The 12948-nt window shown below is 56.1% G+C and overlaps 1 protein-coding gene across 3 annotated transcripts in view; it reads right to left on the reverse strand.

Annotated features, from left to right (window-relative positions):
- Positions 1-528: 528 nt before the first annotated feature.
- Positions 529-12948, reverse strand: part of SLC45A4 (solute carrier family 45 member 4) — a 78960-nt gene continuing 66540 nt past the window's right edge. Inside the window, exons 3-8 of one of the 3 annotated variants that reach the window (XM_036922791.2) lie at positions 9948-10136; positions 7999-8178; positions 6427-7430; positions 5576-5675; positions 4824-5035; positions 529-2304 (exon numbers count right to left, since the gene is read on the reverse strand). In XM_036922791.2, the coding sequence (XP_036778686.2) occupies positions 1945-2304; positions 4824-5035; positions 5576-5675; positions 6427-7430; positions 7999-8178; positions 9948-10136 (2045 nt within the window). In that variant the 3' untranslated portion in view covers positions 529-1944. Of the gene's footprint in view, positions 2305-2335; positions 2489-4823; positions 5036-5575; positions 5676-6426; positions 7431-7998; positions 8179-9947; positions 10137-12948 lie in introns of those variants that run through there. The other 2 variants (XM_057497665.1, XM_036922813.2) reach the window with 2 other exon arrangements.

Genomic DNA, 12948 nt, shown 5'->3' on the forward strand with positions numbered 1-12948 from the left:
ATGGCTCCCTGTCCCCAGCAGTGAGGAGACCCCCTGGAGGACTAGGCCAGCTAAATGGAGGCAGGTACTTGAGACCGACGGTGGTCCTGAGAACCAGAGCAGAAGAGGACCCTCACGAAGCCACTAAGGGGGCCGGGCTGCACCTATGTGACCTGCCAAGGGTGCCCTCTGGGGGTGGGAGGGTGGGCAGAGCAGACGCCCAGGGGTGGGTCACGCGGGCAGGGGGCGGTTGGAGGTGCGTGGGAATGCCAGAGAGGCTGTCAGGAGGAAGGATGTCCCCTGGCCAAGCACATGACTCACACGGCCATCTCAACTTTCCATAGGTACGGAAAACGCTCATATCTTGGTTCTCTGGGATGCTGGGCTTCCAGGGAGGATTCCCAGCTTGTGGAATGTGTCTGAGGTGGACAGGTGCCCCTGGTCCCCAGACACAGAACACAGCCTACAAAGTGCCACCAGCAGCTAAGAGACATGGCAAGACAGAGGCAGGTCAAGGACATTAGACACAGTCATTCCTTCAGATACCCAGAAAATTCAAGTAATTTATTTAAAAACTGCTTAATTTCATCTTGAAATATATATATATATATGTATATATATATATTTGCATTAGAGTGACCATATTGCAGCATGATTTTCATGCATTTTAAAGTACTTTATTTAAGAAAACACTGGCTTGAGGCAGCAAAATATCACAACCGTCTGACCTCATTTGGTGACGCGCAGGCCACCTGCTCCTTGACACCAGTAAGCTTGGCCTGATGGCTCCAAATAAGAAAAGCAGAAACCGCTCAGCTGTGAAGAGGTGGTGGTTTGAATGACATTTCCCAGTAGCCGCAGCATTTGATGAGTGCACCTCCCCAAAGCCCAAGTCCGGCTTCTCTGGGAGCCGGGAATGCTGTGCTGAATTGCTGGGCGCACGGACCCTCCTGTCCCAGATGCGGTCCTCATGATGCACCTGTTTGACTGCGGCGCCAGGCAGGGTGAGCAGGCGGAGAGGTCAGCATTCAGAAGCCTTCCAGCGTGTGTTCACATGTGTGGGCTGCTGCTCCACACATGCCCGAGGTAGGCCTGGTGGTGGGGCTCAAGAGGCAGTTCCGAGCTCTGCCCTCACAGTTCCCCAAAAAACGGTCTTAAGTCAAATCAAAGTGCAATGGAGGAGTCCAGAACCTCTCCGGGAGCCTCAGACAAGACGGTGGGGCCAGGGGCCCAGACGCAGACACGCACACGTGGTGAACGCATGGAGATCGCCAGTCCTGAAGTGGCGTCCCTGCCTGGTGCCCCCGGGGTGGGGTGTCTGGGACCGGCCCTTGCAGATCGCCCTTCCTACCCAGGAGAGGCACCGGGACCCTGCCTCCCCCCAGCTTTGGTGCGTGGCAGCCCCCACTGCTGCCCGGGGACTCGGAGGAGAGGAGCAGATGCTACTCTTCCAAGAAAGCTTCAGTTTATAAAAATTTTTTCCTAAATAATCGTAATAGTCTCCAACAGCTGCAGCACCAGCGAGCTGTGACGTGACCTGACCGAGCACCCAAGCACCTGGAGGTGTCCGGAGGGAAAACCTGACAGAAACGTCACTGGACCTCAAGTGTTCAGGTGAGATGTAGCAAAGGACACCAGGTATTGTTTTCAATTATAGCTTTGGAAATGCAAAATCTTATTTTCTAAATTGCTTATTGTCTATACTGTAAATCTGGTTTGCAATTTAAAAAACATGCAGAATAAAATATAGAGCTGAAAGTAAAAGATTTTCAAATAAAAAAAATTCAAATGATTGTTTTACTCATGGAAAAAGTAATTAGCATGGTATTTTTGCCTAGTGGCTCAAAGCTACCCTACAACTATGGGGCCTCCCCTCCCTCTGTGGAAGAACTCTGGTTCGTGCTGCCAGCAAAGCAAGGCCGGCCAGCCTGCCCCGTCCGCCCCGCTGGAATGTGTGCGCGCGGCTCAGACCATCGACTCTGTCTCCACCGGCCCCCGCAGGCCCTCCTTCCGGGACAGCCTCAGGACGGTGGGCTTCTCGCTGCTGTCCCCGCCTTCCCCGGAGGCCTGGGAAGACAGGCCTTTCTGCTCCTCCTTGGTTTCTTCTGGCACCTCTGGGTAGATCACCAGGAACGTGGCTGTGAGGAAGCCCAAGAAAGAGCCGACGGAGGCCACGGTCGGGATGACATGCACAGTCCCAACAGCATCAACCACGCCCCCCAGGGCGGACGCCACCAGGATCTGGGAGATGTAGACCTGGCAGGAGAGGATGGCGCAATCTATGCCAAAGCCACGCTTGGAGTTCCCGGGGCTGTGGTGAACGTACTGCAAGAGAAGAGAGCATGTGGTGAGGACCACGGGCAGTCGGGCCATCAGGCAGTATTCCCGTGGTTTGAATATCAGCTCAGAAGTCCGGAAACAGAACTTGCCTTCCACTCAGCTGCTTGGCGACCACTCAGCCTGTCTCCCCGACCCCGTCCCACTTCTATTCAACACTGTATTGGAGGTTCTGGCCATTGCAATAAGGCAAGGAAAATAAATAAAACATATTAAGGATTGGAAAGGAAGAAATAAAAGTCATTATACATGGATGATGTGACTGTGTAGGTAAGAAAGTGCAAAAGAATCTACAGACATGCTATTGGGACTAAGAGAAGGACATACCTGGTATTTATGGATAGGAAGGCTTAATACAGGCATACCTCATTTTACTGCACTTTTGCAGATACTGGTTTTTGTTTTTTTTTAATACAAACTGAAGGCTTGTGGCAATCCTTTGTCAAGCAAGCCTATTGGAACCATTTTTCCAACAGCATTTGCTCACTTTGCGTCACATTTTGGTAATTCATACAATATTTCAATTATTTTCATTAATACTGTATTTGTTCTGGTGATCTGTGATTAGCAATCTTTGCTGCTCTTATTGTAACTGTTCCGGGGCGCTACGAACCACACCCATGCATGACAGAGACCACCACCCTGATCAGAAGCCGTCAACATCAAGGCAAGACCCTTTACCACCAAAAGATTATGACTTGCTGATAACTCAGATGATGGTTAGAATTTTTAGCAATAAAGTATCTTTTAATTAAAGTATGTACATTATTTTTGAGACATAATGCTATTCTACACTTAACAGACTACAGCATAGTAAAGCCTAACTTTTATATGGCCTGGGAAACCGAAATGCTCCTCTGACCCACTCTGTGGCAGCAGTCTGGAACCGAGCCCACACCTCCTCTGAGGTATGCCTGTACTCTAGTTTGTGACTCTCCCTGACTTGATCTATACACTGTATAATCAACGTGTTTTCAGTAAAAAGGCCCAGAAGCTGATTATAACATTTAGATGAAAAGGGTCAAGGACAGCCAAGACAATCTCGAAGACAAGGTAGAAGGACTCATACAGCAGGTTCCAAGGTCTGATGATAAAACTATTCAGGACAGTGGGATGTGTGTCCCAGGACAGACCGACCAATGGAAGAGAACACAGAGACCAGAGATGCTGCCCCCACAGAGGGACACCCGGCTTTTGACAAAGATGGTGTGGCAGTGAGGGTGGGGAACATGTGCCCTTACAATGAGCAGCACAGGGCCACATGGGGAAACAAAGTCATGTGCTTCTACTGCAACACGCGCACACATAATCTACCCCAGCCGGGCTGCAAGCGCACAGCGGACGTGGCGAGAATGCCCCCTGCAGCCCTATCGGCACTGACCCCACAAGGAGAACCTGAACGCCAGCAGCCGCAGGATAATGAACAAATGGCAGCCGCACAGTGGGATGTGGAAAGGAATGGCATGCCATGTGCAAGCACAGGGGAACCAGACAGGAGGTGCAGGACAAGCAGTAGACTTCCAGTCACATCAGGTCAAATGCCGGGGAGACAGGCATGTGGGGTCAGAAGTCAGGACAAAGAAGCCCTCGTGCTGTTTCTGGGTCTGCACTGGTTTTACAAGAATGTTCCCCAAACATCTGTCAAGCTGTTTGTTTACAATCTGTACTTTTCTGTAGTCATGTTATACTTTTGATTAAAAAGTTTACTTAAAAAATAATGGTATTATTTAGATATTCATTAGTTTGGTATTTGGTAGGCACCTAATCACAGCAAATTTATTTTGCTTTAATGACTGTGTAAGAGATTAGAAAATTAAACATAGTTTAGGTTTAGAAAGAAAGAGACATAGGCTTTTCTGTGTTTCTTTCCCTTTGAAGGGTCATATTTGGCTACTGAGCATTTTGAAAGGTGGTTGGTCTGAATTGAGAGGTGCTGCAGGTATAAAATTAACACTGAATTTCAAGGACTTGGTTGAGAATGCAAAACACCTCAATTTTGAATATTGAGTTAAATAAAATATTCTACTACAATTGAGTTTACCTGTCTTTTCACTTCTTAAATGTAGCTACTGAAGTGTGGCCTTGCAAAGTGATCTGCCTTCTATCCCACAGGACAGTGCCGGTCCAACATCCCCTCCTTCGGGGCGTGGCTGAGTGGGAAGGGGACCAGAGAGGCCAGGCAGCCTCCCACACCTGCAAACCAAGCCTGGGAAGTGCACCTCAAGCCTTCAGACAGGAGCCAGCAGGGGGCGGCTGAAGGTGCAGGCCCTCTGTGGCCAGGAGCCCATGCCTTCGACTGAGCCAGGGAGGTGGCAGTGCTGCTGGCCATTCCGGGGGGGCCATCTGTGTCTCGCATGCCCCCATGCAGAAGGCGTGGAGCCATGCCTAGATCTGAGCGGAGGAGCCAGGTGTGCCTCATGATGTGCCCTGGGGTATGCTCCCAGCTGGTGACCCTGTGCCCCGCTGCCTTGCGCCCAGCCCCCAGCTCCCAGCTGCTGCACACGCACCTCCTTGGTGTCATGGTACTGCCCGAGCAGGGTGTAGGGGCAGTAGGAGATGCTCATGGAGACAATGCCCATGGTGCCGATCATGACCATGGCCACGTAGACATTGGCGAACATGGCCATCACGGCCGTGCCGATGGAGAAGCCCAGTGTCCCCAGCACGTAGATGACCCTGATGCTCAGGTCGTAGTTGTCCAAGTACTTCTGTAACAGGGCTGCAGAGAGAGCATGGCCACAGGACAGTGACCGACGGGCAAGCCCACCAAGCAGTGTGCTCGCTCCTCTCCTGTCGCCCTGACCCACACCCCCCAGGACAGAACTGTGCCTCAAGGGAGGGTCTCTCCCCAGCTGACTGCTCCCGCAGCCTCTCTGTCGGCAGGCCCCAAAGGTACCACGTGCCCTCACGTAGGGCCCGAGCTACCCACGCCACCTCTTCTGCCCTCCTGGCTCCGACAGCCAGATCCGTCCTGGGCTCAGAGGCACAGGTCCTGCAGTCCTGTGGTGCCCTGAGCCCACCCCTGGTCAGAACTCCCTGGTGAAGAGCCCCCAGGCAGGCAGGGGTATGGAACACCCAGTTCTGGCATTAGGCAATGGTGGCCTTTCCCTAAGATGAGGACACACGTGTGCCCAAGCCTCTGTCCCTGACGGGTGGCCCTGTTTAGTCGCCAGGGCCTGCCTGACAGCAGGATGACCTCGCCCGTACCTGGGCGCTGAGAGTTTCCTGGGCTGTGTGGTTCTGGCTCACTGTCACTCACCTGAGCAAACTGCACCCGTAGCTGCATAGATGACCAGGCCCCAGCAGCCCATCTTCACGCCAGCGTTGTAGGCCTGCCAGGCAGTCGAGTTGGAGGGGGCCTGTTCCAGAAACGACACTAGGGTTCAGGGGGCAGGGACCATGTGCCAACCCTCTGGGCAAAAGAGAGCACTTTATATCTCGACTGCATGTGACCTGCTTGTGCCAGGAGAGCTGATAAGCTCCACACTGAAGAGGCCACCAGGCCATCGGCTCAGGCTCCGAGCAGATGTCTGCTGCCCCTCAGTCTCACTCCTCCCCTGGGTCTGGGCTGATTTGACCCGAAGCTCCCGCCTCTGCCCTCCTGGAGCACAAAGGGGACATGAAGGAACTCAGACCAGGAGGCGAGGGGAGGGCCAGAGCAGGCGGCCTGAGACATGGTGAGGCCACCGTGGCTCCATGGCCCGACCGCCCACAGGGCCGCAGGTGTGAGCTGGCCAGTACCACGGGACACAGCAGCAGCGCCCCGCTGAGCCCGGCCACGAGGAAGAATAGGTCCCTGGTTGAAGCCACCAAGTTCAGGGGCAGGTGGGACAACAGCACAGCTGAAGCAATGCCTGGTGGCAGCCTCAGAGCGCTGCTGCCCCGGATGAAGCCCTTGGTGTTTCTGCTGTTCACCATGGACCTCTGGCCACACGAACGGGGCACGCGCTGGCCAGCTGCCCATGTCCGCCTCCCACCCCTGTATCACATGGGTGTTGGGGCTCCAGCGGGTGGCAGGAAGCAGACTTGGGAGTGGCCACCCTGTGATGTGCCAGCTGTCACCACTGCCGAGCCTGCACCCCAGTGCCAGGAACGGGGCCCGGGGCTCACCTTGGGGTTCCCTTCAAAGATGACCTGGCCCATGAAATCAGTGTAGAACACGGCCTCGGCAATGACGGAGAACCAGGTGAGCAGGTGGCAGAGACACAGCCGCATCAGCTCCTTGGGCATCTTGAGCATGGACAGCCAGAGCAGCCGCACGGTGGTCTCACCCTCGCCCTCCTCACTCTCCGTGTCCCCACTGGACGTGGTGGCCCCGCTCTGGTTCCGGCGCCGGCACCGCTGGCGCTGCTGTAGGTCGTGCAAGTCACTCATGCTGCGCGAGGGCTTGATGAGGACCACGGCGTTGGCCCGTCGGTAGCGGTAGCAGTGGGACCCGATCTTGCCATAGTAGGAGAAGGTGCTGGAGGCCTGCCGGCGGAACATGTGCCTTCGCCGCCTCATGGTGCCGGCTGTGGCCGAGGGCTTCCCGTCGGCCCTGGAGCAGCTGCCGAGGCCATCTCTTGGTGGGGAGCCACTTCCATTCGGGACTTTGGTTTCATTCAAGTGATTATCGAGCAGCGTCTCATCCTCCTTGGCGGGTTCCCTGAGCAGTGAGGGCAGCTTGGCCTCGGCGAGCTCTTGGCTGGTGCTGCGCGGGGTGCTGGGGGAGGAGGCATCGTGGAAGGTGGACGGCTCGATGTTGTGCAGGAAGAGCAGCTCAGGCCCCAGGTCCAGGGTGGCGTCCGGCACGTGCAGCACCGAGTCGCTCTTGCTGCGCACCATGTCCACGTCCAGGTAGTCCAGGGGCAGCTCGTGCTCCGACTGCACCTCGTCGGGGAACAAGGCGCTGTGGCGGGCGGCGGGGGCCAGGGTGGCAGCCACCCCCCCGCTCCGCTCCTGTTGGGGGCTGTACTGCTCCTCATCGATGCTCAGCAGGTGCAGGGCCACTGACACGGTGAAGACGATGGCCACGAAGAAGAAGAGCACTTGGTTCTGCGTGTGGAACCAGGTGCCCAGAAAGGTCTGCGTCCAGTCCAGGCCCCCCAGCACATAGCCGATGGCCCCGCCAAGGCCTGGGCAGGCAGGAGGAGACAGAAGCAGCCAGTGAGTGGTGCAGGGACCTCGACCCCCCATGGAAGGCAGGCCAGGAAAGACCTAGCGGGGAGTTCACCCTCAAGTGGGAGCAGGGCCAGCACTAGCTACGTCATCATGAATTGGGACACAAGATTTGGGGATGGACAGTGAGGAAACGATCGGAAAAGGAAAGCAAACTGTCTGGCCTCAGAGATTCCTGCGCTGTAAATTAGGAACAGGCGACCATCAGGATGGGGCACAAGTGGCTACCCTGACTCCTCGTGGTACTGACTGCCATCCCCTGTGCTCAGGAAAGCGACACTCCCAATGGATGAGAAGGGGCCGGCTGCAGGAAGCGGTTGGCACAGGGCCTGCTCACTGCCCCGACCGCCGGCACCGGAGGTGGAGCCCCAGCAGGCTGTGGGGACGTCCTGGATGCTAGGGACATCGTCGGGGGGCCGGCCCTGGGACGTGGGGACGCTCGCCCTGGGAGCAGCTTCCCAACGCCGGTGGTCCCTAGACAAGCCAGGGGAGGGCAGGGGTGTTAGGCGGCGGGTATGCTCTCACCGGCAGAAAAGGCATGGATGTTGAGGGCCATGTCCTGCTCCTCGCTGTCGACCACGTCCAGCAGGTAGGCACGGATGGGCCCCTCGGTGGCATCGGCACTGAAATCCAGGACCACCACTCCCAGCACCGTGAGGACGATGCCAATGGGCTGCCGGGTGGGGACATCGCCGAGGGACAGACCTGACGGAGACACGCAGCAGTCGGGTCTCGGCTGACCTGAGCACAGGTCCCGTCCGGGGGGCCGGTGACAATCAGAATGTCTGGGCACGTTCTGGGCACAGACTCAGCACAGGAGACATTGTCTCCAGATCTGCTGTCTGCAAGGCTTTTCCTCCCTAATCACATTCAATGAACCTCAAAGTGCTGACTCACCTTTACATTTTGCGTCTAAAACGAGGAGAGTGGTACTTTACCCACCTTGCCTGGGCCGGGGGCTGTGTCAGGGGCACTGCCTGAGCATTAGCAAGGGAGTGTGACCGGTGACACATTCCACCACGCACACCAACAAGCACGCCCTGCGTGTGGGGTTCCGCGCTGGTGCCTCACAAGGGAGGGTGCACCCACCCGGTCACGTGCAGGACCCCAGGCTGACGTTGGGGAAGCCACACTCCCCGCCAACACACCATGGTTTCACAGGCCTTCCCGAGGACGACCCTGAATGTCTTATTGGTGCTACTTGCTGAGCATGTGTGTATTTTCCAATCTGCTTCACAGAGAATTAACCCTGGAGGGCCGGCACTCACAATCCCGCGCGGCAGACTGCGTGGGCGGCATCCACCCAGCCCTGCGCCCGACTCCCTCTCTGTGGGAGGTCGGCCTCTGAAGGGAATAAGGCCTAGACCCATCTCTTCCACGGGGAGCTGTCCAGTCTAACTGTCTGAGCGGCTCAGGTCCAGAAGTATGTCATCTAAAGAGGAAGAGGCAAACAGCCTCAATTTTTGCACAATTCCTCCGTAAGTAGGCTGTGCACCCCCAAAGGAAGCTGTTCACACTCTAAGCCCCACCTGCCGCAGGAAGCATCTCTGAATCCAAGGCTGAATTGTTAATTAAGCCCAGAAGCTGAGCTACAGCTGGTTTACTAGACTCGGCCACCCATGGGCCCACAGTCTGGGCCGGCCCCAAAGTGCCACAGAGCAGTTGGCATGCAGACAAACCCACCCCATATGGGGTGCAAGGCAGGGGGCTTCTGACCAGAGCTCTCTGCTGGCCACCCTGACCCTGAGCAGAAAGCCCCGACCGGGATGGGACCACCCTGAGGACAGCCTTGAGAAAGCCGCCATTCTCCCCAGGTACCAGCAGGAAGGGGCAGCTGCTCCCCAGGGCCAGGGGACAGCCAGAGAGGGACAGCAGTCCCCTGGCTCCGGCGCGTCCCCACACAGGCCCCCAGATGCCGAGTGCGGCGCCTGCCATGCTAGGTCACCCGCGGCCGCTGCTGAGCGTCCAGCACTGTGACCTCCATCTGAAGGGCGCAGACGGGGTGAGCTGGCAGGGAGCAGCACCAAGATCCAGCCGGTCTCGAAATGTCACTGCCAGAAAGCAAGGTTTTGTTTCTTAACACTCTGAAGGGCACCCTCAGGGCAAAAACTATTTTCCCACATATGGTCGCTTTCATTAAGAACACCACCACAAAAAGGCAAAACAAAACGTTAGTAATGAAAAAGAAAAACAAGTATAGAACGAAGTCTGGATGTTTTCAATGCCAAATCTAAGAAAGGAGAAGAAAGAAAAGATAATTTGTGAAATAATGCTGGAAACAGGACGTGGTGTCTGATACGCATTAAAAACAAACGGGTCACAACAGGAAGCGCTTCCCAGGGAACAGGTTCCTGCGGCTTTCCCACGTGGGGCCTGGCTCTGGGACGAGGGGGGCTGGGCTCGCGGGAGCCCCACGCCACCCCGAGCCCCTCAACGTCACACTCTGCTGGGTGCACAGCTGGCAGGGCACTTACCGATGGCAGAGCCATTAAGGAACAGGGCCACGCCGAAGAGCACGCCCACACAGAGGGCCAGGATGAAGGGCCGCCGGCGGCCCCAGCTCAGGGTGCATCGGTCGCTGGCAGAGCCGATGAGGGGTGTGAAGATGAGGCCGAGGATGGGGCTCAGGAACCAGGTGAGACTGTAGTACTGCTCCGGAAGGCCTGCAAGACATGTGGCCATCAGGTGCAGGCATGCAGACGCCCACGCTTGTAGACCCACCCACCCCAGTCTGCTCCGGCGGCACAGACAGGGTGCCACTGTGTGCACACGCGTGCTGTTAAGAGTCCTCAGGGTGAACGTTCCTACCTGCAGGCCCACAGGCACACACTATGCACAGGGATCTCAGACAGGCTGCATACATGTGGAGGGTGTTAGCCAGGGCCCACATACAGCAGGCACCCATAGGTGGCGGTGGCTCAAGGCTGAGACCCTGTTGCCGGTGCAGACCTGGACCTAGGGTCTCCCAGACTACTTGATATCAACCCACAGGCAGCAGGCTCTGAGCTGTCACCCAGAACAAGGGCAGGACAAGGACTGCAGTTCAGAGAGCACGAGGACCACGGCCAGCACCCCAGGCTCCACTGGCCGGCATCCATCATGGGGGTCCCAGGGAGGGGCCATGCAGCCCCTGACATGCTGAACGATCCGGCAGTGGGCTTCTGAGGCGCCGAGGGGTGGCAGGAGGGGAGCCCCAGCGTGCCCCCAGCTGGAACCAAGGGATCGTACCTGGCACTTGATGATCACTCTCATATACTCTTCCTGACCCTATGGACAGGGAATCTGAGACTCAGGCCAGGTAATCCACCCTGGGTCACAGTGAGAATGTGGGATCCCGAGGATTTGAACCCAGCACTGCCTGGTCTCAAAGTCCACACCCCGCACACCCGTGCTGCTGCCCTCACACAAACCCAACGCACATCGCCAGGGAGCCAAGAGCTGAGTCCAGCACAGTCGTGCGCTGGAGCACAACACAAAACGGGCACGCACGGGCTGAGTCCTGCACACGCACGCACCACTGTTCCATTTCTTTGACATCCAAAGGGGCTAAGGGGTCTCTGCGGGCAGCAGCCAGGCTGCGAGTGGCCTTGGGAGGGGCAGGGCCGGCACATTCCATTCTCGATCTGGATAGGGTCGGTGGTGATACTTCGCCCAGCCAGAGGCTTGGATACCCACCCGCATCCCTCAGAGGGAGGCTTACTCGTGAGAGGCACTCTAGCGCGCCGGCAGTCACCTGGCCAGCACTCTGCAGGCTGAAGGCGCCGGGAAATGGGGCTCGGTGGGACTGCTAAGGAAGATAAACTTCGTAAGAGGAGGGAAGCACCTTTCAAAATCCTTGTTGATGTGCCCACTAAAACAGTCTGGAATATAAGGTGTCTGTTTTCACCTTTACACACATACGACTGCAGGAAGGGTGAATTCTTTCCTACTTCAAGTCAGCAGAACACATAATGTTTCAGGAAATGAGAAGCCCGCTGAGGGTCCCGTCAGTGAGCTGTGGTTTCCATGGTAGCCTGCTTGCTTTGTCTTTCATCATCAGTCAGGCAGTGGGGACAGGCCACACTGACACTAGCCACATCCAGTAACACACATTGTCAAGCCCCGAGTTCCTCCAAAATGGCTCCTAACGAAACCACTTGGGGCGTGTGATGAAGTCAGCTTCAGAGAGAACAGAGAGCACCCCTATGCCCAGGTTCAATCTTACTATTATTGAGACTGTTAAACACGTTACAACTTGACCGACAAACGCCGGCTGGCCTGGTGACAGCTGCAGCACAGGTGTGCGTGCGCACGCCCACTGACTCCCTGCCGTGCCTGCCTTCTGTCCTCGGGTCCTGGCCTTCTGCTCAGGCACGGAGTGCTGTCTTTCCTGGGCGCCCCTCACCAATTCCTGCCTCCTGCCTGGTTCCTGTTGGAACTCTGAGGGGTCACCCACTCAGGAGGCCCCCCCATGTGCCTGTGGCTCCCACTCACCTGGGCACACACCACTGTTGCTCTATTTCTACACCTTCTGAACAACCTGTATGCTTTCCTAAGAAACGGTGCAGCCCTGAACACAGGGCCTGGGTTATTCCTCCCTGCCTGGTACAGGACCCACAGAGGGGCTCACGTTTCCCGAACTGAATCAAACCGTGAGACGCATCTGCAGGGCCAGCTGGACGATACAACCCGGACCCCTGCTGATCCACCTCTGGGCTGGAGACGCTGACCCTTGACCTTGCCTTGGTCCAGTCTGGCTGCAGTGGCCCAGTCATGCCTGGAGACTCCTCATCACAGAGCCTGCAGTCTGCCCCGTTACCACACCTTCCTGACAAACCCACTCTCTGCAGTGAGATGAGTGCGCCTGGTTTCTGTCCTCGCCCGTCCGTGTGCTTACCTCCAGGGCTCTCCCCTCCTCCCTGAAGACCTGATTGTTCACCTGGACCACATCCTGGGAGCCTCAAGAGTCATCTTTGGTTTCTCCAGCATTTCTTAGAGAGATCTGATGACAAATGCTCTCAGATTTTATCTAAAATCTGTTTCACTTCTACTCTTTAAAGGTAACTTTGCTGGATACAGAATTCTGGGTTACTTTTATTCCCCAAAGTCCCCCCACTGTCTGCCGGCCTCCCTGTCTGGAGAAGGCTGTGACACCCCATCTGACTGTGGGTGCAGAACGTGCCTTTTCCCCTCTGGGAGCTTTCACGGCGTTCTTTCTTGGCGTCTGCAGCTGTTTGGCTGTGATGAGTCCAAGCAAGGTTTTCTTTACATTTATCCCGCTTGGGGTTCACTGAACTCCATGACTTAAATCTTTCACCAAATTTAGGAAATTCTCCATTATTTCTTCAAATTTTTTATGCCCCATTCTCAATTTCCTCTCTCCTGGGACTCCACTTACATGCACACCAGACCTCTGACGCCTTTCCACTGTTTCCTGCAGCTCCATTCATTTCCTTTCCAGCTTCATTCTCTCTCTTCTTGATATTAAAACATTTC

The sequence above is a fragment of the Manis pentadactyla genome, chromosome 3 (genome assembly GCF_030020395.1).
Source record: "Manis pentadactyla isolate mManPen7 chromosome 3, mManPen7.hap1, whole genome shotgun sequence".
Lineage (NCBI taxonomy): Eukaryota > Metazoa > Chordata > Mammalia > Pholidota > Manidae > Manis > Manis pentadactyla.